The sequence below is a fragment of the Aythya fuligula genome, chromosome 1 (assembly GCF_009819795.1).
Source record: "Aythya fuligula isolate bAytFul2 chromosome 1, bAytFul2.pri, whole genome shotgun sequence".
NCBI lineage: Eukaryota > Metazoa > Chordata > Aves > Anseriformes > Anatidae > Aythya > Aythya fuligula.
Genome location: NC_045559.1, coordinates 177,067,696 through 177,089,207, shown reverse-complemented (window position 1 = coordinate 177,089,207; position 21,512 = coordinate 177,067,696). Strand labels below are relative to the sequence as shown.

General features: G+C 47.8%; 1 protein-coding gene across 1 annotated transcript; it reads left to right on the top strand.

Annotated features, from left to right (window-relative positions):
* The first annotated feature begins 2,620 nt into the window (after nt 1–2,620).
* Nucleotides 2,621–21,384, top strand: ERICH6B (glutamate rich 6B). Its single transcript, XM_032184081.1, has 11 exons — nt 2,621–2,984; nt 8,879–9,010; nt 14,889–15,010; nt 16,228–16,332; nt 16,542–16,696; nt 17,342–17,406; nt 17,941–18,080; nt 19,672–19,760; nt 19,895–20,047; nt 20,520–20,748; nt 21,259–21,384. Exons 1-11 carry the CDS (start codon nt 2,621–2,623, stop codon nt 21,382–21,384), a joined length of 1,680 nt encoding a protein of 559 aa, XP_032039972.1.
* The last annotated feature ends 128 nt before the right edge of the window (nt 21,385–21,512 follow it).

The window sequence follows — 21,512 nt, the reverse complement described above, 5'->3', positions numbered from 1 at the left end:
GAGCTCCTCTGCCGCCTCAGCCACATGCTGTGATTCTGTGCCTTGACTTCCAAACCCCAGGTGGAGGGACATTATTATCACTGTTTGCTTGGCACTGGTGGAGCATATTTGGAGTGCTCTATCCAGTTCTGGGCTCCCCAGTACAAGAGACATGGGCATACTGGAGAAAGGGCAGCAAAGAGCCACCGAGACATGTTAGGTACTGGAGTCAGAAAGGCTGTAGGATCCCCATCTTAGGAGATATTCATGATTTGACTGAGAAAGACCCCGAGCCTCCTGATCTAGTGGACTTGCTTTGAGGAGGGATCTGGACAGCCAATTTCCAGAGGCACCTTCCAACCTGACTTGTTCTGTGGGTTTTTGACCATGAAAACTTGTCAAAAGAAGGAAAAGGACAGTAGTACAATGATCAGTAGTGTTACAGACATCAGAAATGCTTTAAAGTATGGTTAAAAAGCAAAGGAATATGAACATTTTCTTACAAGAGAAATGTATAGTTTTATATATAAATATATAATGGTATATAATATATATACATGGTAGTATTGGTCATAAAATGCAGAAATAACAGACCTTTCCAAAAAAGCTGGTTTTCTAACAAGTTGAAAATCAAGCAGTGTAGTTAGACGGTATGATAATGAGATATTTCCTTTCCCAGCAATGAAGGATGAAGTATTAGTCTGCCACTAATAAAGCTAGATGCTTTAAAATCAGCAGATGTAGACAGGTAGCCCAGATCAAATAGTACTAAAAGAAAAACCTGGGTGGTCTCCCTGCACCATTGGTATTGCTTTTTGGATGTCCTGGATCAGAAGAAAAGTTCTAGATAACTGATAAAATATATCCTGAGAGAAGGATAAGAGGAGAATTAAAGAAAAACCTTAATGTGAACCAATATGCAGTTAGAAGAAATCAGTGAGCTGGTTGGACAAAAGATACATTCTCTAATAAGATTTATAAGTTTAACTGATAAAAGGAATTCTGATAAAGTGAAGGGACACCTCCCACCAGCCCAGGTTGCCCAAAGCCCCATCCAGCCTGGTCTTGAACACCTGCAGGGATGGGGCATCCACAGCTTCTCTGGGCAACCTGTGCCAGTGCCTCACCACCCTCACAGTGAAGAATTTCTTCTCAAAAATGGAGCTGACTGTGACCCCACCTCATCAATGTCTGCACTGTCAATGGTGCTGCACTGTTTTCCTTGGCATTTGTCTAGTCTCTTCCTAGAAATTTCCAATAATTCAGACTCCACAACCTTCCCAGACAGGCACCCCTCCCCATGGTGCTGCTCTTTGAAAGGCAAATGCAGAGGACTCGACTTAGTGATCTTCACCAGGTGTCCACATAGTGAGATGTACCTCCTGGTGTGATTCCCACCAGAGAAGCCCAACCAAGAGGCAAAATTCTGGTCCAACTGAAGGGTCCCCTGACCACTCTGCACACATGGATGTAGAGGGCTGCATAGTCTGGAAGTGATCCAGACGGCTGCCCCAAAGCTGACACCCAGGTCACAGGAAGGCTGTGGGCCTCCTGCATCTGTAAAACAGCTGGAAAGAGCTGTCTTAGTTGGCAGTCATGGCAAGCAGAGGAGCATCATGCCCAGTGGGAAATGGAAAGGGAGAAGTAGGCAGGGGAAGGGGAGGTTGCGAAGCTCTAGTGCCGCCAAACTAACCTTATTATTTTTCCCTCCTTTCTCTTTTGACATTAAACAGGCCGAGTGGATGAAGGGAAGATGCAGACACAATTAACCAGATATTGCGAACAGCAGGGCGAGTCGCTTTTTATAACTAGTTTATGTCTCAGACACACACAACTATACAGAATAATGCAATAACAAAAATCATGTGGCATTTACCCTGGGTTTATTCACTGTGAGTCCTTTGAGAGTTGCTCTTGTTTGCCTTTATTTAATTGGCATGGTCAGATGGCCACCAGCAGGTCCAAATAAACAGAGTCAATAGATTCCATTGTATGTTTTTGTTTGTGTTTGTTTTGCTTTGTTTTTTGCTTGTTTTCTTCATCAGTGTGTAGCATAAAATATCCAAAACAATTTGTCTGATAACAGGTAATGAGTATAAAATGTGCTCCGTTCCAGCCTGCCTATGGTAAGTTTCAGCCGTAGAGCATTTTACAGCCAAAGCAAACTGGGTTAATAACAAAATCACTGATGCAATCTTTAGTGCAGCCTTAGTGGGGACGAGGGTGCCATTGAGTGTTACGACACAAGGTGTCTGGTTGCTCACCGTTGGGTCTCTCTGAGCAGAGGCAGACAATCTGTGGTCTGTTTAGGCTTTTTTAAGTGTCTTAAGCTTTGGTGTTTAAGTGGTATGTGGAATCTGTTTAACAAAATTCCACCAATGGGACTTCAGCCCGCCCTTAATACCAGGTATTCGTTTAAGTGCTTTGTTGAATTGTGGCCCTAGTAGATCCTCTTGAAAAGAAAGTGATTTTCAATCTAATAAGGTTATCTTAGTGTGAACATTTTAACTACATCAATCAATACGCCCGTCAGGAGTAAATGACTAATGGGATTTCTCTCTTCTTTCTTTCTTTGTTACCAGAATGATGAATTGACTTTGCCTGTTGCTGAAGAGTCTCATCTCCTTAATGCATTGCAGATATGTCTAATGGACGCAAGCTGTCACGGTCTGGCAGTATCCAGTCCCCACCAAAAATATTTCCCCCTGGGACCGTTTCATCAGATTCCAGCTCTGCTCTCACAGTGGAAAATGTAAAAAGGCTGGAAAAGGAGTATGCAACTTCTAAAGAGGCCTTCAATAACAAGAAAATACAAGATTATATTAAGCAAAGTAATCTTGCTCTCTCCAGCAAAGAGAAAAGTAGGAAAACCAGCACAGATCTTGTCTGGAAAGAAGAGCCTGAAGGAGCCTCCTCATCCTTTCCAGAAAAATGGAGAGAAAATAACAACAATGTTTGCTGGAAGACTTCTGCAGTAATTTCAAAGAAAGGTAAGCTATTAACAAGTATTGTTAACAGCAGCCTTTGGACAGCTCATCACAAATGGAAAACACTGCTCTAGGTGCAACTGGAAAACCCACACATTCATTTTAGTAAACATTGTGTTCAGAGTGCCCAAGGTGTTCAAAATACCATGATTTAGGCTTGCCTGGAGCAGTCACAGTTGCTCTGTTGCATGCATATGCCAGCAAATGTATATTAGACAACTGTCTCTCGCTAGATATCTCAAGCTATGTTTACAGTTTGTTTTTATTTTTCCATACGCCATGCCTTTAATAATATTTTACAGCTCATTAAGTAATCTAACTAGTGTTTGGAGGCAGATAAGAGAGACAGAAATGTGGTTAATCCATGGAAAGGAAAAAAAAAAAAAAAAAAAAAAAAAAAAGATTGTTTAAGGATGGGAAGAATTTGTCCTTATTTTGACTGCAATGACACAGCCCATCTCTCCTTGCAAGCCAGGAGGTGTCTTGTGGCTGTGTGCAGGAACTGGGTGCTGAACCGAGACCCAAGCCAGGCAGCTTAGCCTCATCCTAAGCAAGGTTTTTAGATGAAAGTTTGGCCTTTTTTCCGTATTTCTTTGAACACTCTATGACTGTGCATTCCACCTACTTGTGGGACAGCCCCTCGCACAGCCAGAAATGCACAGCTGGCATGAAAGAGCCGGGCTAACCCTTCACGTAAAGGGTCAGCAGTTTCCTAGAGAATTCACGCATCGCTCCTCCTTGGGGGTTGGCCAACGGAAATGTTTTCTGCTCACTTCTGTATTATTTTTTTTTTAATGCAAATTTTCCTGCCCCCGAGAATGAGAACAACTGACTGCTTGCACACGTAAGGTTTATTTATTTTGAAGAGCTTTCCGCATGGAAACCAAGTGTTCTTGGTGGGCATGCACGTGAGCAGCATCCTGGCGGATAAACCTGCTCCTGCAAACGTCAAAGGATCTGAAATAGCAGCCACGAGGGGCTGGAAGCAGATAGGTGCAGAAACTTCTCGCAGGGCTCTCCCAGGAAACCTCTTGGTGGATTTCCACAGATTTTAAAAGTGGAATTTAAAATTCAGGTGAAATAAGAGGTTTCTTTCAGCTGGTTTTGGTAAAGGACCACTATTTAGAAACGCGTACCAAGGAAAATCCAGTGTAGCTGGGAATGCCTTAATAGGGACGTAGAGTGAACAGTTAATATGTCTTCAAGACTTTGTACAGTGCAGCAATTCAGGGGCTTTTTTGGCCCTTTTCAATCCCTTTTCATTGTTTTTCATATTTCATAAGAATGGCTTATCTAGTCCGAGCAGCACAGCCTCATTTTGATGCTTTTTCTGGCTCCCTGTCACAGCCGTGCCTCTCTTTTACCCACATCCCTTATTTCTCCACGTTTTCTTCTCCACCACCTCTCCTGCCACCCCACTGCACAGCACCCATACCTCTCACCCTCCCCAAATGCCTCCACGTCCATGTCCTTTCCCCAGCCTCCATATGCCAACGGGTGCTTCTCCTCTCCCACCACCTCCTCCAAATGCCTGCCCCAAATCTCTCCCTCAGGCTTTCCTGATTTTTTTGGAAATAACGCCCCTTGGGATTTTGGCACTGAGGTTGCATGCAGTTGTTTGCAAGATGAAACCTGCAGGGGAAGGTGAAGGGAATTAGCTTGTAACTCTTGTCTCTTCCTCTGCAAAGCCTGCCCTCAGTCGCCAGCCACTTTTTAAGGCTCATTCTTCGGGAGCTTTTTTCTTGGCTCGCCTGCAATTTATTATACCTCTAAAAGCAATAGGGGAAAAATGTTCCTCGTTAAGGTGGGGGAGGTTTTATCTGAAATACAAAATAATGAAATGGCAAGAAATCTCAAGAAAAAGAAAAAAAAAAAAAAGGAAAAGAAAAGAAAAGAAAAGAAAAAGGGAAAGAAAATCCCTGCTGTTCTACACAAAAAGATGATTTCTTTTTAAGATAAACCATTTTCTCTCCCCTCCAGCACTGGCGACAGATTCCCCATCAGCTCGTCTCACTGGCTCTAAGCCAAGGGAGTCCAAGTAAGGAGAGTAATTGGTAGCAATTTTTCTGTATCGCGCAGCCAGGTGAGGCTGTATTTATGCCGTACGTGGGCTGGCAGCAGGAACACCAAACAGCTGGAGATTTACAGGATGCCTGAGACACCCACAGCCCTGCAGCCGCTGCTCTGCCTCTCCTCTTAATAAACTGGAAGCGATGCCTGTCCCGCTGGTTGTCTGTGGGCCCGTCAATGTCTGCTGTGTTCAAAGGGACACTGATAGCATCTCTAGAGTTTTTGGTAATATCACCAATGAGCTGGGTGCCATTGATAGCGTTCCTTCTGTTACTAATTGACTGATGTTTGGGCTTTTTTCCTTAATGACATTACCACGTGTGCTTGGCACCATGGGAAAAGGGATATAAGCAGCTGTCTAGGGGAAGGCTTGTCGTATTGCTGTATGAGCACACAGCTAGGTTTTGTCATCACAGGGTCATAAATTCCCCACTGCAACATGAAGGAGGATTAGTCCTTGGGTTTCCAAGATTGTGGGCCTCTGCCCCTTACATGTAAAGAGGAAATGAGGGCATTTCAGGGAGGGACAGCGATGGAAGCACCAGAGCATTGCTGCTCCCCAGAATACCCTCAGGTTTTCACCCACAGATGCCATACCCAAAAAAACTTTAATTTTTTTAGGTCACTAATAAAAAAGCAGCAGTCTGTAACAGCTTCCTTGAGTTACTACTGCAGGTAAACAAAATTATCAAAAGCTCTTCGCTCCCTCTCTGATTCAGTCTGAGTCAGGCCCCAATCACAGGTTGTTCAGCATCCTTTATTTTTTTTACCATGCTTTTTTTTTTTTTTCCATTTGCTGAGGCCACAGGCATCTTTGAATTAGCAGATCAGAGGCAATCACAAAATTCTTCCTGCTTTGCACGGACACCTTGATAGCTCTGTGTCATAACCTCAAAATGGTTTCATGCAGACATTTCTGGCATTTTCATGCCAGACAACTTGAGAAAAAAAATAAAAAATTAAAAAAAAAAAAAAACCACCATTTGTGGTGGACATGCTGTGACAAGGGAGAAGTCCTGCTTCCCATGCCCCAGGTGGCCCAAAAAACATGCTGCATGGTGGACCACGCCAGCCTAATGCTGTTTGCAGAACAGTACAAGGCAAGATGAGCAAAGCAGGGGCTTTAGGACTGGCGTTACTTGCCCAAAATGATGCCACCATGAGCCACTGCTGGGAAACCTTGCCTAAGGTTTGCCCAAATCCCTCTTCCCCTGTGGCCATGAACTGCCCACAAGCATCCCACCCGGTGTCACCTCTTTGCAGTGACCATAGCAGAAGGCATGAGGTGGAGGACGAGATGACCCAGACGGAGTGGAGCTACTCAGATGAGCCCCTGGCTGCCGGGGAGGACGGTGAGTTCATTTGAAGTGACCTTCCCCGACGTCCCGAGTACTCCAGAATTGTGGCTTTGCTTTGGAAAGCGGCTTTTTGGCATCAGCTCGCTTTAAAAATAATATTATTCAGAAATAAGTTTTGTTCAGCGGAAATTCTGATGCAGTTGGAGCACTTTGACAAGGATAAATGCCTCTCATTACCGATATCCTAAGTTCTGTTCCCTTCCTGTCATTAAGGCTCAAAATGCCCTGCGGCGTTTCTCCTTAGATCCAGCTTTGCTTGGCTTTCCACATTATTAGGGGTTTCACGTAGACACCAGTGAGCACCCAGCGGTAAACCACGCTCAGCACCTCAGCTGGTGGCACCGCGGCTGATGAGCACCAGCAGGAGCGTGCTGAGCCCCTAAATCCCCATCCCACTCTGCCAAGGCACAGGGAAAAGCTGGCTTTGTGGTGAGTTGGGGAAATCCTCCTCAAGGAGATGGTGCTGGTGTTTAGGTCTGGGACTGCCCTGATGCTGGGTTTGTCCTCTGTCACCACCAGAAGCTGTGGTGCTGGAGCTGAAGGGTGCTGATGTGGGAGGACATCCAGGGGTGCTCTGCTGCTCCAAGCCATGCTGTGTCCACGTGAGTTGGTTCAGTCAACAGGGATGTTCCTGACCCAGAATGGGGCAATATTCCAGTTTTCAGCCTCTTGATCTCCACAGGACTCCTCGGGCTGATGAATCAATCCTCTCTCTTTGCCCCAAGAGAGGGGTTGAACTGAACTTCACTTGAAGTGAAGCTGAAAGGTTGCTGCCCTTGTGGGCTACCAGCAACGTGCAAAAGCCATCCTCCTGCAGCCAGGGGTTTGCAACGTGCAAAAAGGTCCATGCCTCCTGCAGCCAGGGGTTGCTCTCACCCTGGTCACCACCAGCACACACCTTCTGCAGCAGCCCAAGGTCACTTTTCAAGGGCAGCATCCCCTTTTAGGCTAATGCAACTCCTCCATCTCCAGCCATCCACTTTCAGAAGGACACTCAAGAGCTGGGGTTGCTTTGGTTTCCAGGAGCACACCAGGCACCTAAATGTTTTAGGGGCTCCTGGTCTACGTGCTTATCCATAAGAGAAGCCCTGCTTTGTCACCAATCTGCCTCAGCCCGCGAGGGCTTATTAATGCTTAGCTAGCAAAACAAAAGGCACTCGCTTCTTGGCTACAGCTTGCTGCCAAGAGATAGGCAGGTCGTGCTTCAATGCAGATGTCTCGGGGAAAAAAAAATGTGCAGTGCATTAGAGAGCTGTGACTCATAGAATAATTATCCTCATTTCTCATAGTTTATTAATAATTTAAACCCAATCTGGGTGTTATTGATCTATCATTGAATCGGAGATTTATTTCAGATCTGTAGTCACAGAAGCAGTAAATTTAATCCCCCTTCCCCTCCCACCCTTCCACCCACTAAACTCACTTTATAACTAAAACATGATGTTTAGGCTGTTTCAGTAATAGGAGGAGAGAGCTCCGGGGCTGTCAGCGGCAGGAGCAGCCCCAAGTCCACAGAAGATGCAGGTTCTGGCTTTTACACCTTTTTAGACCGTACCTCTGCCTGCACACGGATGCTAAAGGACCACAGAGGGAAGCAAATGCTACTTGCTGGCGTGTGCATCCCGACCTAATCTTACTTAAACTGGCGAAAACCTGAAGCAGCTGGCCCTGTGTCCCGGGAGGACCATGACCGTAAAATCAATTTTAGTGCATGGAGGATCAAGCCTAGAAAACTACCACGTGAAGGCTCCTACAGCAGTGCTCGCTTGGCTGTAACGTGTGTCTCGTGCATCCACTCATAGAGGCAGCAAGAGCTGTCCTTTTACAGGAGGCCAGGAATAGCAAACAGCATGCTTTACTGCTGTAAAGTGCCCAGAACAGTGATTTTTCTTTTGTAGGCAAATGAAATTCGTTTTTATTAGACCAATTGTAGTATACAGCTGGGGTGGAAAATGTGGTTTTGGCTGCAACTGCTCTTTCTCAGGCCCAAAAGAAAGCAGCAAACACGCTCAAATGCTCATCTGTTCCTTTCCATGTATATTAACGGATGCAATTAAAATATTACCAGCCCAACCTCAGTTCTGTCCTTGTGCCCTGCAGCTGGAACCACAGCAAGTGGGATGTTTAATGTATTTAGGTATTGATACACCCTGGCGAGGAAATACATTTTCCAGACATTTTATAAGTGAACAAGTTCTTGTGTCCCCATCTCATTCCCCCTTTTGTTGCCTCCTCCCAGGGCCTCCAAGGGTCTCTTTGCCTTGACATTTCCCTGCCAAGCAGAGTCATCAGCAAAGGAGGCTGCAGACCGTGCTCATGGCCAGGCAATGGTTCGGGGCACAGTGCGGTGACATCTGGGCAGCTGATGGGCACAGAAACGCAGCAGAATTTGGAGATATGGGATCCGTAGTCCACATGGCTCTCCGTGGAAGTCACAGCGACATTGTGTCCTCACCTTGTGGGAATTTCTGCTCTTCCCTCCAGATGTGGTGGTTCTCCTCAGGGACAGCGAGGTGTCCTCCGAGGCAGAAGACAGCAAGGAGCCAGCTGAAACCGAGGAAGAGGCAGGAGCTGAGGAAGGAGAGGAAGATAACCAAGCAGAGATGGGTGAGCAAGGTACAGCGAGACCTTTCGCTTAATAACAGCAGCCACGAGATTAATCTGAGCTTTCAAGATCTGCCATTGGTGATGGCCCGTAGAAAAGCCTCGCTAAACTAGAAATTGTTTTGCTCTTGAGGAAGGCCAAACCACTGAAGTCCTGCATTTGCCACCACGGGTCATGGGTTAGCAATGGTTGGTGGGAACAGAGGACTAGCGATGCTGGGTGCAGCCGTAATAAAAATGAGGAGGGAAATGCAAATTGGAGCATTTTTGTCAGAATACTGGAGGTAGTCTCTAGGAAAGGGTCAAGCAAATGCCTGGCAGCACCAGCCTTAGACTGGGGGGTCTCGGCCCTCTTCCTCACATGGTCTTCCCAATTTCAATGGGTTCCAGTTCTGACCCACCTCAGCTGAGTGGGGCAAGGGGTGTCAGAGACCACAAAAGGGAAGAAAATGTTTTTGAGGAAGAAAACAGATGGGAAATGGGATGAAAAAAGGAAAAGGGGAATCTGAGAAAGAGAACAAGAAATATAGGATCAGAGAAGTAAAACAATATCAATAGCTGTGGAGGAATGAATGCAAAACTCAGGAGGAAGGACTCCGGGAGCAGAGGAAAACAAGAACGGGGTTAGGAGATAAGTGGGGAAGGAAGGTGGAAAAGAAGAAGGAGAGACACTGAAGGAGGAGGTGGATATAAACTAAGGAAGCAAAACCAAGGAGAGAAGAAATTGATCTGGAAAGCCAAGTGGAAGCTGAAAAGCAGAGAGCCTGATGCCAGAGAGCCGGGGGGGATAGGCTCAGCAAGATGATTTTGCTTGTTGTTCATTGAAAGTTCGGTGGCAAAATGTAGCAGAAAACATAACTCCTCTCTTCTTCTTCTGTCTGGGTATCTGCAGTCCTCAGAGGCTGCGAAAGAAAGAGCTGGGACAGCAAAGCACTTCCTTTCTGCTCAGGATAAAAAGCACTTGCACAGGGGAGAAAAGGGGAAAGGGCAGAAAGAGGAGTATCTTGCTGGTCTGTTTTCCTTTTTTTAATGCATTTATTTGGATGTTTTCATTTTCACAACAGTCCCACTGGCTCTGGCACACGTTTCTGCACTCAGCATGAGGTCTGCTCCAGCGCTGGGTGCCAAGCAAACCACAAGGCACCACCGCAGAGCTGCTGCCTGGCCTCCCTCCTCCCCTTTGCCCACCCCAAGCCTCTCCATCTCCTATCAGTGGGGTGCAGCAGCTTGAAATCTGCAGGAGGATGCCTGGAAGATTCCCCCCACCCCGCAGCTCATCCCCCCATCCCTACGGTGGCTTGTCAGCCGTTCATATAAATAGGATTAACATCCGCAGTTACACTGAGCTGGGTTGCAAATTACGCGGGCTATCAAGCCTCGTGCTTCAGGGCATACGCTGATTACCATCGGAGGGGCAAAAATGAGTTTTTCCAATAACGGGATATTGCATGATTGACTGGGGACATTACAGGGCAGAGCAGATTAGCCCCTGCCATCAGTATCAGTTACGTGTCATTACTGCATCAAAGCACCAGACGTGGGCGAGCCGCTTCCACCCGCGCAGCGCTGCAGGTGGCTGGGTCTGGAGGAGCTGGGTCAATTGTTAAAGCCACCGCTGGTTCCTAAGCCTGCTGGAAAACCTGCCTCCAGCAAGCTGCACTCCCTGCTTCTGCTGAGGAGCTCTCCCTCCTCCCCTTCCCCTCTTATGGCCAGATTCAGCCCTGCAGGATCCAGCTATCCCCAGCCCATCACCCTTCTTTTTTTCCCCCCTAACCCAAATGATGTTCCCCCAGCACTGGTTTCTGTGGCTCAGAGCCAAGGACTGAATCCTGCAGTTACAACGTGGAGGCCGTGGCTGTAAAACATCATCCTATACCTTCATTTTTTTACAAGCCCGAATCACGCGTGGGTTCCTGGGGCTCACGGATCTGCGGCTTTGCAGTCACAGAAAAGATGATTTCCTCCAAAACCCTGCAGCATCTCTTGGCATCTCCCAACTCTGATGGGACCAAGAGGTACTGGAGGAGCTGCTACAGCTGGTGGGCTGGATGGTATTGAGATGTTGGGGCATCTGACTGCTTGTGCTACACCTGGACATCAAAGATAAGACCATCCAGGCTGGCTCCAGATAGTTTTCCCCATCCTGCTGAGATGACGCTGGGTCAGAAGCTGCTATGGGCAGACAGCAGTGAGGTTGGCCATGGGGGATGTGCTCCTCAGGAGTGTTTCTGGTGATCGGTGCCCCAGAAAAGGATGCTTCTGACCGAAGGGTCTGCAGATCCTACCCTTACGGTGCTTCCAGGGGCTCATGAGAGGAACTGTGTTCCCCTTTAGCTCTGCTATGGATGAACAGCTTTGCCCGCACTCCACTTTCAGACCATCTCATTTCCTTCGTCTTGGCAGCAAATGATTGTCTCATTTGAATGGAAGAGCTGGAATTGACAGAAAATCCAAAATAAGAAACATAATTAGCAGCAAAACTTTTAATTCCCCATTCTAAGCTATTTCTAAGTGTGTTAGCTCTTATGTATTGAACGGGCTTGACATTTAGACAGTTCCTTTTAATGCTAATAGTGTTGATTACCAGGTTGAATCCTACTGCTTTGAGGAAACTGCTGCTCAGTATTCAGAGCTGCCAAGTTTCCCCCTGCACAGAAATGCTTGCTTTTCCTTCCCGAGAAATATGTATTATTCAGCACAACCACATGAAAATAAGGCAATCAAGGGAGTTAGGAACCTGAGCCAGCACGGGCAGCCTAGGCACAAGGTGTATGGCTGTGGGGTGCCCGGCTTTTATTTATTCATTATATTTTAATAACAATGAATAAAGAAAAAATATTTATAATATGAAAATACATCACATAATACATAACGCACATAAATAAATAAATAGACAAATATTATTTATGGTTTAGCCTTTCCACGGCTAAACGATCTCTCTAGCACCAGTGGGATGGGGCCAGCACACTGAGGAGGAGGCGGGGGTGAAAGGGAGAGTCAGAAAGGAAAAGGGAAGGGGAAAGGGAAGGGGAAAGGGAAGGGGAAGGGGAAGGGGAAGGGGAAGGGGAAGGGGAAGGGGAAGGGGAAGGGGAAGGGGAAGGGGAAGGGGAAGGGGAAGGGGAAGGGGAAGGGGAAGGGGAAGGGGAAGGGGAAGGGGAAGGGGAAGGGGAAGGGGAGGAGGAGGAGGTTTTCTACTCTTGCCCACTTGCAGTTTGCACTCATTTCAGGCCTCAGCTTTCCTCCATCTCCATACAGAGCCAAACACAGCAGGAACTCCTTCCTAATGGAAATCTAGGGGCAAGATTTTTATTTTTTTCCCCCCCATAACAATCACTATCAGATTATTTTCTTCGGGCTGTGTAATAGAGCTTTTTGTGCTCCCTCTCCTGAAGATCAATCGAACAGACAGGTGTCTAATTGCCCTCCTGTTTCAATGTATATCATCATTACTCCTTTCGGAGCTGCTGCAAAATAGCCCAGGTGTCAATACGAACAGAATTCAGCCTTACAGTTGCTTTAGATAAGGTTTTATAGGTAAAAAAATGGTAGGTTTTCAGAAAATAAACCTCACCTCCACATTAGGGAGCGCGCAATGTCAACACGAGGCTGCTTGGGAGATGCGGCCGCCTCCAGAAATGGGGCAGGCCGGTAAATGCTGGGAGTGAGAAGCCAGCCTGCCATGACTAGCTTTGCCAAGGGCTAGCTGAGTGCGAGGAGATTACCATGGTCTGGGGAGCAGAGATACTTGAGCTCAGTAATTTCCCCCGGGGCGTGATTACCTTGTAATAGCCACTATCCCTCATCCTCACGTCTGGCTGGAGACGAGGGGCAAAGTTAGGCTCCTGGCTCGTATCCATCAGCTGGTAAAGAGCCAAGGCAGGAGTTTTAAGGCAACCTTGGAAAGGTGCACAGGGACGGGAATGTATATGAGGCCCTGTCATTAACAGCCTGAGTTTTCAGCCAGAAGAAGCTCTTATATATTGTGCAACTGAAGTCTCCCAGTGCTTTTATTTTTTATTTTTTTTTAATTTACTAGGGGAAAGCCTGAGTGAATGAAATCTAAACATTCAATCCAATATGTATTTGCTTTTTTTTGCTATCCCATCATTTGTAACCATGCATAACAAGCAGAAGAGGAGGTGTTTTCTTTGGGTGCTACCCTGGAACTATAGAAAAAACAACAACCTGGGCCAGGACAGAGGAAGGAGAGCAAACATCTTGTTCTGAGACACAGCCACTTGATGTCCCTGCAGGTCTGGAGGGCTGGACAGGCTTTCCCAGGTCCCAGAGCTGGCCATGGGAGGAGATGGTGCGAGTCTGGTGTCTGCAGAGGTCCCTTTTCCTACATCAGGCAGCAAAGACACCTCGGGCTATATGTAAGCTGCTTTGCCTGAGGTCCAGCATGAACGTAAGAATGACTGCAAGGAGCCCAGAAGTGCGCCTGGCCCAGCATGCTGCCCTGGAGAGGAGCCAGCAGATGCTCAGGAAGAAATACAAAAATAGAGCCAGCATTTGTTTGCATGCTTCCCAGAATACCCTCTCATCCCCTGGTGATCTGAGGCTCAGGAGCTCCTTGCGCTGCAGACACCATCTCTGCGTTTAATAGCCCTTGATGGATCCTTCTCCCATCGATCAGCTGCCACCCTATTGAACCAATGTAGACTTTAAATAGCCACCGTACCCCATGGCAGGGAGGATGGCAGCTAAAAAGAATCTCTTCTGTTTATTTTGAGCTTGCCACTTGATGTTTTTCGCTGGTGATTGTCCTTTTCTTTTGAAGAGCACTGAACGATGTGAACAGCTGTTCCCCAGTCACGCCACTCTTCCCATCACAAAACTCGGTCGTATTTCTTCTTCAGTCGTTTTTCTTCCAAGATAAAAAAGTCCTAATCTATTCAGTCGTTCCCTGAATGGAGGCCCTTTTATGCCTTTGATCATCCTCAATTGCCTTTCTCTGTAGCTTTTCTATTTCTTCTGTATCATATTTGAGATTGGTGAATCAGGACTGCACAATAGCATTCAAGAGATGGGAGCCCATGGATTTATACGGCAGCATAATGATTTCCTCTGTTTTGCTCCCTACCCATAATAATTCCTAGCTTTCTGTTTGCTTTTTTTGATTGCTGCAGAGCATTGAGCTGACATTTGCATAGAGCTATCTATTATAACCCGAAAACTCCATTCCCAGGTGGAAATAGCCACCTCAGAGCCCATTATTTTGTGTGTAAAGCTAGGATTGTCTTTTCCCATGCGCATCACTTTACATTTATCTACATCAGATTTTACCTGTGATTTTATTACCCTTCTATTCAGTGCCAGGGGGGTCTTTCTGTGACTCTTCACAGTCAGCTCGTTGCCTCAGCCACCCTGAATATCATCAGCAAAATTCTCCTCTCTCTGCCCACCTCTATTTTGAGATTACTTCTGAATACTTTGAAAACACATGGGACGGCGTTTAGGCTAAGAGAGCAGCTTCCTCTCTGAATTTTGAAGTGCCAGGTCCCAAGGAGAGGGTAGAAACGCAGCCTCCCAAACTTTTTGGATGTCACTGGGGGTTAGTTGTTGCTTCTGGGAACGGAGGGCGATGTGCCTGATGTGCACATCTCCCTCTCCCTGCTGCACAAAGAGATGGGGGGGTGATGCTACTTGCTGGGTTATGCATCTTCCCCCTCCTCCAGACTGTGCGGGACCAGCAGGAGACCCGATGGTGGCCCTTTTTCCTGGGCCCTGGCACAAATAAGCTCAAAAATGCCCTGAGGCCCCAAGAGAGGAGACAGAAGGGAAGCACAGGATGGCAAAAGCCTTTATCTGAGAAAAGTGCAGCACACAAATCTTGGAGCCGTGGGTGCTGATGAATAACAGCTAACCAGCAGCTCTTCCCTGCAAAAAGCAGTGTGTGAGCCTCTCGAGCTTGCCCAGGGAAGTCCAAGGGCAGAGTCAGAGGAGGAGCCACTGTCTGGTGGAGAAGAGCATGAGGATGACGGGACAGCAGCTCTCCTCCACACAGATGAGGTGAGGTTAGCACGAGGACCAGGAATTACTGTGACAAGCACTTTTTTGGTGTGGCTTGTTTGGTTTTTTGCTTTTTTTTTGTTATCTGGCAGTGCACATCTGAGACACAGGGTCACACTGAGTGTAGCTCCATCTGGCCATCAGGGATTTCGGAGGGGCTCGTTTCCCTCTCCTGCCAGCCCTGGTGAGTTCTCGTGGCTGTATCTAGAGCCAGGAGGTGCAGGATTGGCCCACTCTGGGGAGATGCCTTTCAGAAAGGACACTCCTCGAGCTGCAAGTGGTTTTCAAGGGAGAAGGAAAGATAATGTTTCTTCTCTGATATCTTCTCTGAAAGTAAAAATTGCTCAAAAGTGCAGCAGCTCCCACCTTTAAGAGACTTGACCATCCTAAAGGTTGACAAAGCAAGAAAAGAACAGGCAGCAGTGGCTGGGGAACAAAATATCTCTCGGGCTGTGCTAAGACCCTGTGTCTTCAGAGAAATAGCAAGGAGCTTCATCCCTTGTTTGTTCAAGGTTAAATCTGGGGGCTCGAATTCTCATGCAGGGTACCCAATGCCAACCAGCTGCTGGAGAACCAGGCAAGCTTGGTGTGCTCTGCAGCTAGACCTTAAGCCACTTTTGAGCAATTATGAGGCAGGAGAAGAGCTGATCACAAATATTTCCATCACGAATGATTTGCAAACAGTTTTTTTTTTCTTTCCAAAATGCAAACATCCTCATTTCCCTTGAAGTTTGCCTAAAAAACAGAGCACGTCTTGTATTTTTTTAGTGTATTCTCTCCGGGTTATGTTTTTTAAAGAAGAAACAGGAGTTGCTTTTTAAAACTCATTTGAGCTTTATTTTGCTCTTTTTTTTTTTCTTTTTTTTTTTTTTTACTTTCTCGGTGCTTCACAGGATCTTAAAAGAGAGGCAAATTAAGTTGTTCCCATTTTCACATGAAAATCAATTAATATTTTTCCATTGAGCTCTTAGGAAGGGAAGAGTGCACGTAACAACTGCACTTATTTGGGAGCATACATAAATAAATATAGCCTGAGTTTCCTATTTATATATATTTTATATATATATATATATGCACAAAAAATAAGAGGTTTGGTGTTACGCTGAATGCAGTGGGTTTGGTTGCTTTTATGGAGCAGTCTAGATTTAATCCCAATTCATTTTAAAAAAATAAAAATAAAAAATGACCCTGATGCTGAATTTCCTTTGTCCTCTGAGGAAACTGCTGTAACTGAAGAGCCTCCTGCAAGGTGTACCTTCTGCAGCACCCCTGAGAAGCCAATCCCAACAGTGGCTGACCTGAAGGAACAACCTCAGGAAAAAGTGAGTCTACCACTACGGTGTGAGGGCGTCTGCCATATAAACATTTATTTTTTTTTCATGGCAAAAGGGAGAGCAACCACCTCGTGGCAGAGGCAGAGAGGAAGGGATGAAGCCGGTGGGTGGAGGGAGCTGAAGGGTGAGGGGGCTCCTGGTCCTCCCAGGAGCTTGTTGCCAGCCCCACGGCTCCTGACGGGTGCTGCACCCCACAGCTCTTTTGCTGCCGGAGCTACAGGAAGGTGTTTGACACTGTCATCCAGGACCTGGTAAGCGAAGACGAGGCAGAGGAAGAGATGGAGGCTGCTCCCCAGGCCAACCCTTCGCAGGATGAGCTGCGGAGTAGCATCAAGGAGAAGCTGCTGCAACAGTAAGGGAATCGGAGAGACCGGCTGGGGCACATGCACCTCACCATGGAGGGCATGGACCAGGCCACATCTGTTGAGTTATCTGCCCTTTGCTGCTGTTTTCCCTTTTCTCCCACTGTTTTGGTCCTCTGGGGTCTGACTTGTAAGTGTCAGGAGATCTTCATGGGATCAGCAGCACATACTGAAATTCCCCTCAGGTTCAGAAGGACAACACAAGGTCTGAATGCCACACAGGGCATCTCTGGGTGGGATTTGAGCCTTTTGGGCTGTCTGTGGGGCCTGTAGGGTGCAGCAGTGTATGTGGCACGCAGCACTTGGTCCTACCAGCTGAATTTCCCCTTAAATTACAAGAGTAATTCAGTCAGGGGCATGACACGTAGGTGAAGCCAGGCTTGGGGGCCAGCTACGTGTGTGATGAGCTGTGTGAGCAGGAGGTCCTCAGGGCTGGGACTCACCTCTGCAAGCCCTCACCCATCACCTGCAGCTTCCCTGCACAACAGACAGGGAAATGGGCATTTCTCCTGAAATAACATCACAAGATACCTTTTTTTTTTCCCCTTAGATTTTGTGGGTAGTAACATCAGCCAACAATTTGATCTTATTTTCAACCCCCGTTGTTATTTTTGTTTGTTTGCTTTTAATCTTAGGTTGGATGAGGGAGGCTTTGAGAGCTACAGGGAACTACTTCAGCAGTACCTGAGATTTGTTTCCTGTGAGTACCTTTGCTAGCGAGCTGCTGTGATCACTGGGCTGGATTTGGAGCCAGAAGCACAGCTTCAGGGCACCCAGAGAAGAAGCAGGGATTGCAGCCCTTAATGTAGTAAAAGGTGTTGTAATCCTCATGAGGAGAGATCAAGGACCTTTATAGTTACTCAAAACACAGGTCCACATAATTCCCTGCCTGTGAGGCCTGCCAGCTATATGAGAGGAGCAGGGGAGGGTGCAGAAGAACCTTGCTAACTCATATCCAGTCCAGCCTTCACTATAAGTAATTCTCAGTTAGATGTTTCTAGCAAGGAGATTCCTCACATCTCTTAGGAAAACCATCCTACAGTGTCACAGTCCCTACCCCACACTATTTAGGCTAGATTTTCCCTTCCCACTTGTTTCTTCTCAAACAAAGCAAAAATTCCCCAACCTTTCCCTCAATTCCCTCTCCTTTCCGAATAATCCAATACACAAAGCTTGAAGAAACAGACCTATGCCATTTTCCTCAACACCAACCTTCCAATTATTTTTTTTTCAGGGACCAGGATCTCTTTCAGACTCTCAAGACCAAGTGAATACACTGTCAGACCAAAGACTTCCGAAAAGCACTGCCCAACATCAGCCCCTCCGGAAGACCTGTTTGAGATGGACAGTGACTGTGTTGCAGAGCACCTGAAGGTGGGGGTAGCCTCTTGGAGCTCTTCTCGGTGCTTTTCAGGCAGGGATTACAGAGAGCTGTACGGTGTTGAGTGTGCTCATATCCCATAAGAGGCATGTCTTTTCCAGTAAAGCGCATTTAGACACCACTTACAGCACATTTAGATACCACTTATGAGATGTGGGGAAGATGCTGCTTCAGCAAAATGTTGAAACCTTGACCAGTGAGTGCACCATGGCAATGGGACATACCTGGAAAGTTGAGCCTGGCATCCCTGGAGGTTTACAAGGATGACGTCCGTGTGTAAATGTTTTACTTTGGGACCATCCTGTGCAGCTTGAAGGCTGAATGCCACCAGTCAGCCATCTCCACCCCAAGTGAAACCTCAGCCCTGCTCTACTCGCTTCCATGCCATTCATCCTTCTCACTCTCTGAGCCAGGCTGCCCTATCCAAACCTCCTGGTGGGGATGGATCTGGGCTCTTGAGCTAGGAACCCCTTGGAAAGCTGCTGGTCCCAGGCCAAATCCAACAACTTAACAGCCAGAGAGTGGCTGCTGGGCCCCCCATCACCTCAGCACGGCCCTTCTCTTCTCCCTTTCCTCTGCCTCTCCTCTCCCTCCCCAAACCAGAAAACATTTCTGCATTTTCCACAGGCATACAAGAAAACTGCCCGTGATTTATCACACAATCAGCGATGTTGTTGGCTTTTTTATTTTCGACATAGAAGCGCATTATACTGCTCTCCCCTCCTGAAATATAGGGGCAGCAAATCCTCCTGCCTGGGACTGCCTGTCTTTTTTAGCCTCATAAAAAGCCTGAAAAATGAAAGCAGGCGCAAGATTGTCAGTTTGTAGCTTTTCTCTTCCCCTCCATCCCTTACAACCAAGGGGTGATCTTTAGCCAGTTTGCAGAGCCAAAATGTGCACCTTTGGGTTGTTAACGAATGCCGCAGCTCGGGCTGAAATCAGTCACTGCTCAGGTCCCCGGGAGCTGCCATGGATGAGTCCCTCAATTCCCCCTGAGAGGCAAAATCTGAGCAAGGCCCCTTTCTGCACCTGATAATCAGCTGCTGCTCTTAATGATGATGTTAAAGGGGAGAAGCTCAAGCAAAACAAGCTGCTCTCCTTTTTTTATTTTCCAGGAGAAGCAAGCAGTAATGCTTCTTACTCCTATTAGAAAGCACCACAGCTCCTTTGCAGTGCTTGGAGCTAAGCCCTCAGCAAAGAAATGTTTCTGTTTCACTTGTCAGGACGTTGCGGGATAAATTACTCGTGTGTCTGATGGAAAGAGGGCTCCTGGCAAATTATATCATCGGGGAGCAGCTAATAACATAAAATAAAAGGAGCTGAGCTTTGCATGTGAAACGTGAAAACACAGGATTGAAGGATGAGCTTCCCTTGGTTATTTAAAGGGCTTTAATTAAAAAGGAAGCAAATGGAAATATCAAGGCCAGGTGGAGAGTGTGGGACGTGATGTTTTGGGGTTGGTACAGGCATGGGGAGAGGAAGGCATGGTGTGGGGCACCCGCACCCCAAGCATCCAGGCAGGTGTCCCCACGATGCTCCCCTGCACCCCGCCTGCCTCTCACCACCCTGGTTTTGCTCCTGCAGCTCTGCCAATCCCCCGGCCCCGTGAGGAGATGCTATTCCAATGGACAGACCTTTTTTCTCCTGTTCCCAGATGGAAGCGGCCAGGTTTAGCATCCAGAACCAACGTAGCTCGTGTACGGGGGAAAGCCGTACCTCGGGGTGGACCACCGTGGCTCTCCTCCTCCCCAGGGGTAACCTGCCTCTGAATTTGGGGCTGGCTTGTCTTTCCTTAACCGCTTCCCAGCTACCCGTCGGGCAACGTGGCCGTGCTGATCACCTTCACCGAGGAGGCCCGGTTCACCTACCTCGTCCTGGAGGACAGCAGGTACCTGGGCGTTAGGGCTGCCTTCGGGAGCCGCGGCCACGGGGTCTGCTTCCACCCTGACGGACAGAGCTGGTAGGTGCAGGCCCAGAGGGCCAACCGTCCTCAGAGGGGTCTCGGTCCCATTACAGCACAGGGGTAAAGACCACTGCAGGTCCTGCCTGCAGCCACGTTGCTCTCTCATCCATCATATCACAGCCGGGTTTTCACAGCTTGACACCACTGCAATCCCCAGCAGCACTGCAGCATCACCCACCCCTCAGCCTAGTCCTGTCCTCCACCCCAGGGCACTCCCGACCCCGCTGGACCACACTTTTTGGACCGCTTCCCATCAGCACAAGCCCCAGGCTCAATGACAGCTCTCCCAGCAGCCATAAATTAAGGGCAACATGGAGTTAGTGACTACCCATGCATCTATAAAAAGCTTTTTTTTGTTTTTTATTCCCGCTGTTTCTTCCAAGCAGCAGCACGAGTTAACGCTGGGCTTTCGGAGGTGGCATTTAGGGGTAAGCTGTTGGCTCTGGATTCACCCCGTGTTTGTCCCCAGGATCATCCTGACCCCTCACACCGGGATCTGCTTTGACCAGGCAGGGGGGAGCCAGAAGCACTGGAGCTGGCATGAACTCAGCCGCCACGTGCACGGCCCCCCTTTCCAGCCCATCACCGCGACACTGAACGGCCACCTCACCCTTAAAATTGTGTCCCAGGACCAGATCCACCTGTGGTTCACGAGCCATAGCCACTGCATCCGCTTCAACATGGGGGCCCGGCTCAAGGTGAGCACTCGCCGTGCCCGCAGCAGCCCGCCTGAGATGAGCCCCATTGCCCAGGGGCTGCTGCACGGGGCCCGGGCACGGATTTTCAGGTGAAAAAGTCACCGTTTGGCTCAAAAGCAAATTTCCTGCCCGTGTGAATCTTAATGAAATTCCCCCTCGGGAAAGCATTTAGCCGAGATTGAAATGCTGCCGCTGACGGGTGAGGACAGCACGTCTCACAAATTCATTTTGAGACACTCTCCCTTCTCAAAACGTTTAATATAAACGTCAATACAAACACAATGCTCCTGATTTTATCTGAACGGCGTTTCACTTCACGTGAAACAAGCATCTGGGGACAGGGACAACCAAAAACCCTTCGGCATTTGTTGGCACTCGAGTTTCCCACCTCTGACCCTCCCGGGATGAGGGCAAGCATGAGGTTGGGTTCGAAGCGATGCTCTCCCACACAGCCTCCCCTCAGGGGTATCAGCATTGACACTCTTCTTTTTGCTCGGGCTCTCTTCGCAGCTGAAAGACCCCAAGACCCCAAGCCACCTCCTAAAAGGGCTCAAAAGCAAAGAGGAGCTCTTCCTGCAGTCCAAAAAGATTCAGCTCAGGAGCCTGCTCGCCAAAATAGAGGCAATTTTGCAATAGTTTTGGCAGTGCCTCAGTGATATCACTCCTTGCGCTTCATCTTCTACCTGCATGAAGTACTGGAACGAAGATCTCAAGACATGCAGCAGTTACACGAGCGCTTCAGATCCACTTTTCCTTCTTCAAGG

What these genes read in the sequence shown, in the direction of transcription:
- ERICH6B (XM_032184081.1), top strand. Translation starts at nt 2,621, where the DNA reads ATGTCTAATGGACGCAAGCTGTCACGGTCTGGCAGTATCCAGTCCCCA. An exon ending in GAAAGGTAAGCTATTAACAA is followed by an intron (nt 2,985 to 8,878) that starts GTATTGTTAACA and finishes TCTTCCCTCCAG; the next exon opens with ATGTGGTGGTTCTCCTCAGG. An exon ending in GATGGAAGCGGCCAGGTTTA is followed by an intron (nt 19,761 to 19,894) that starts GCATCCAGAACC and finishes ACCGCTTCCCAG; the next exon opens with CTACCCGTCGGGCAACGTGG.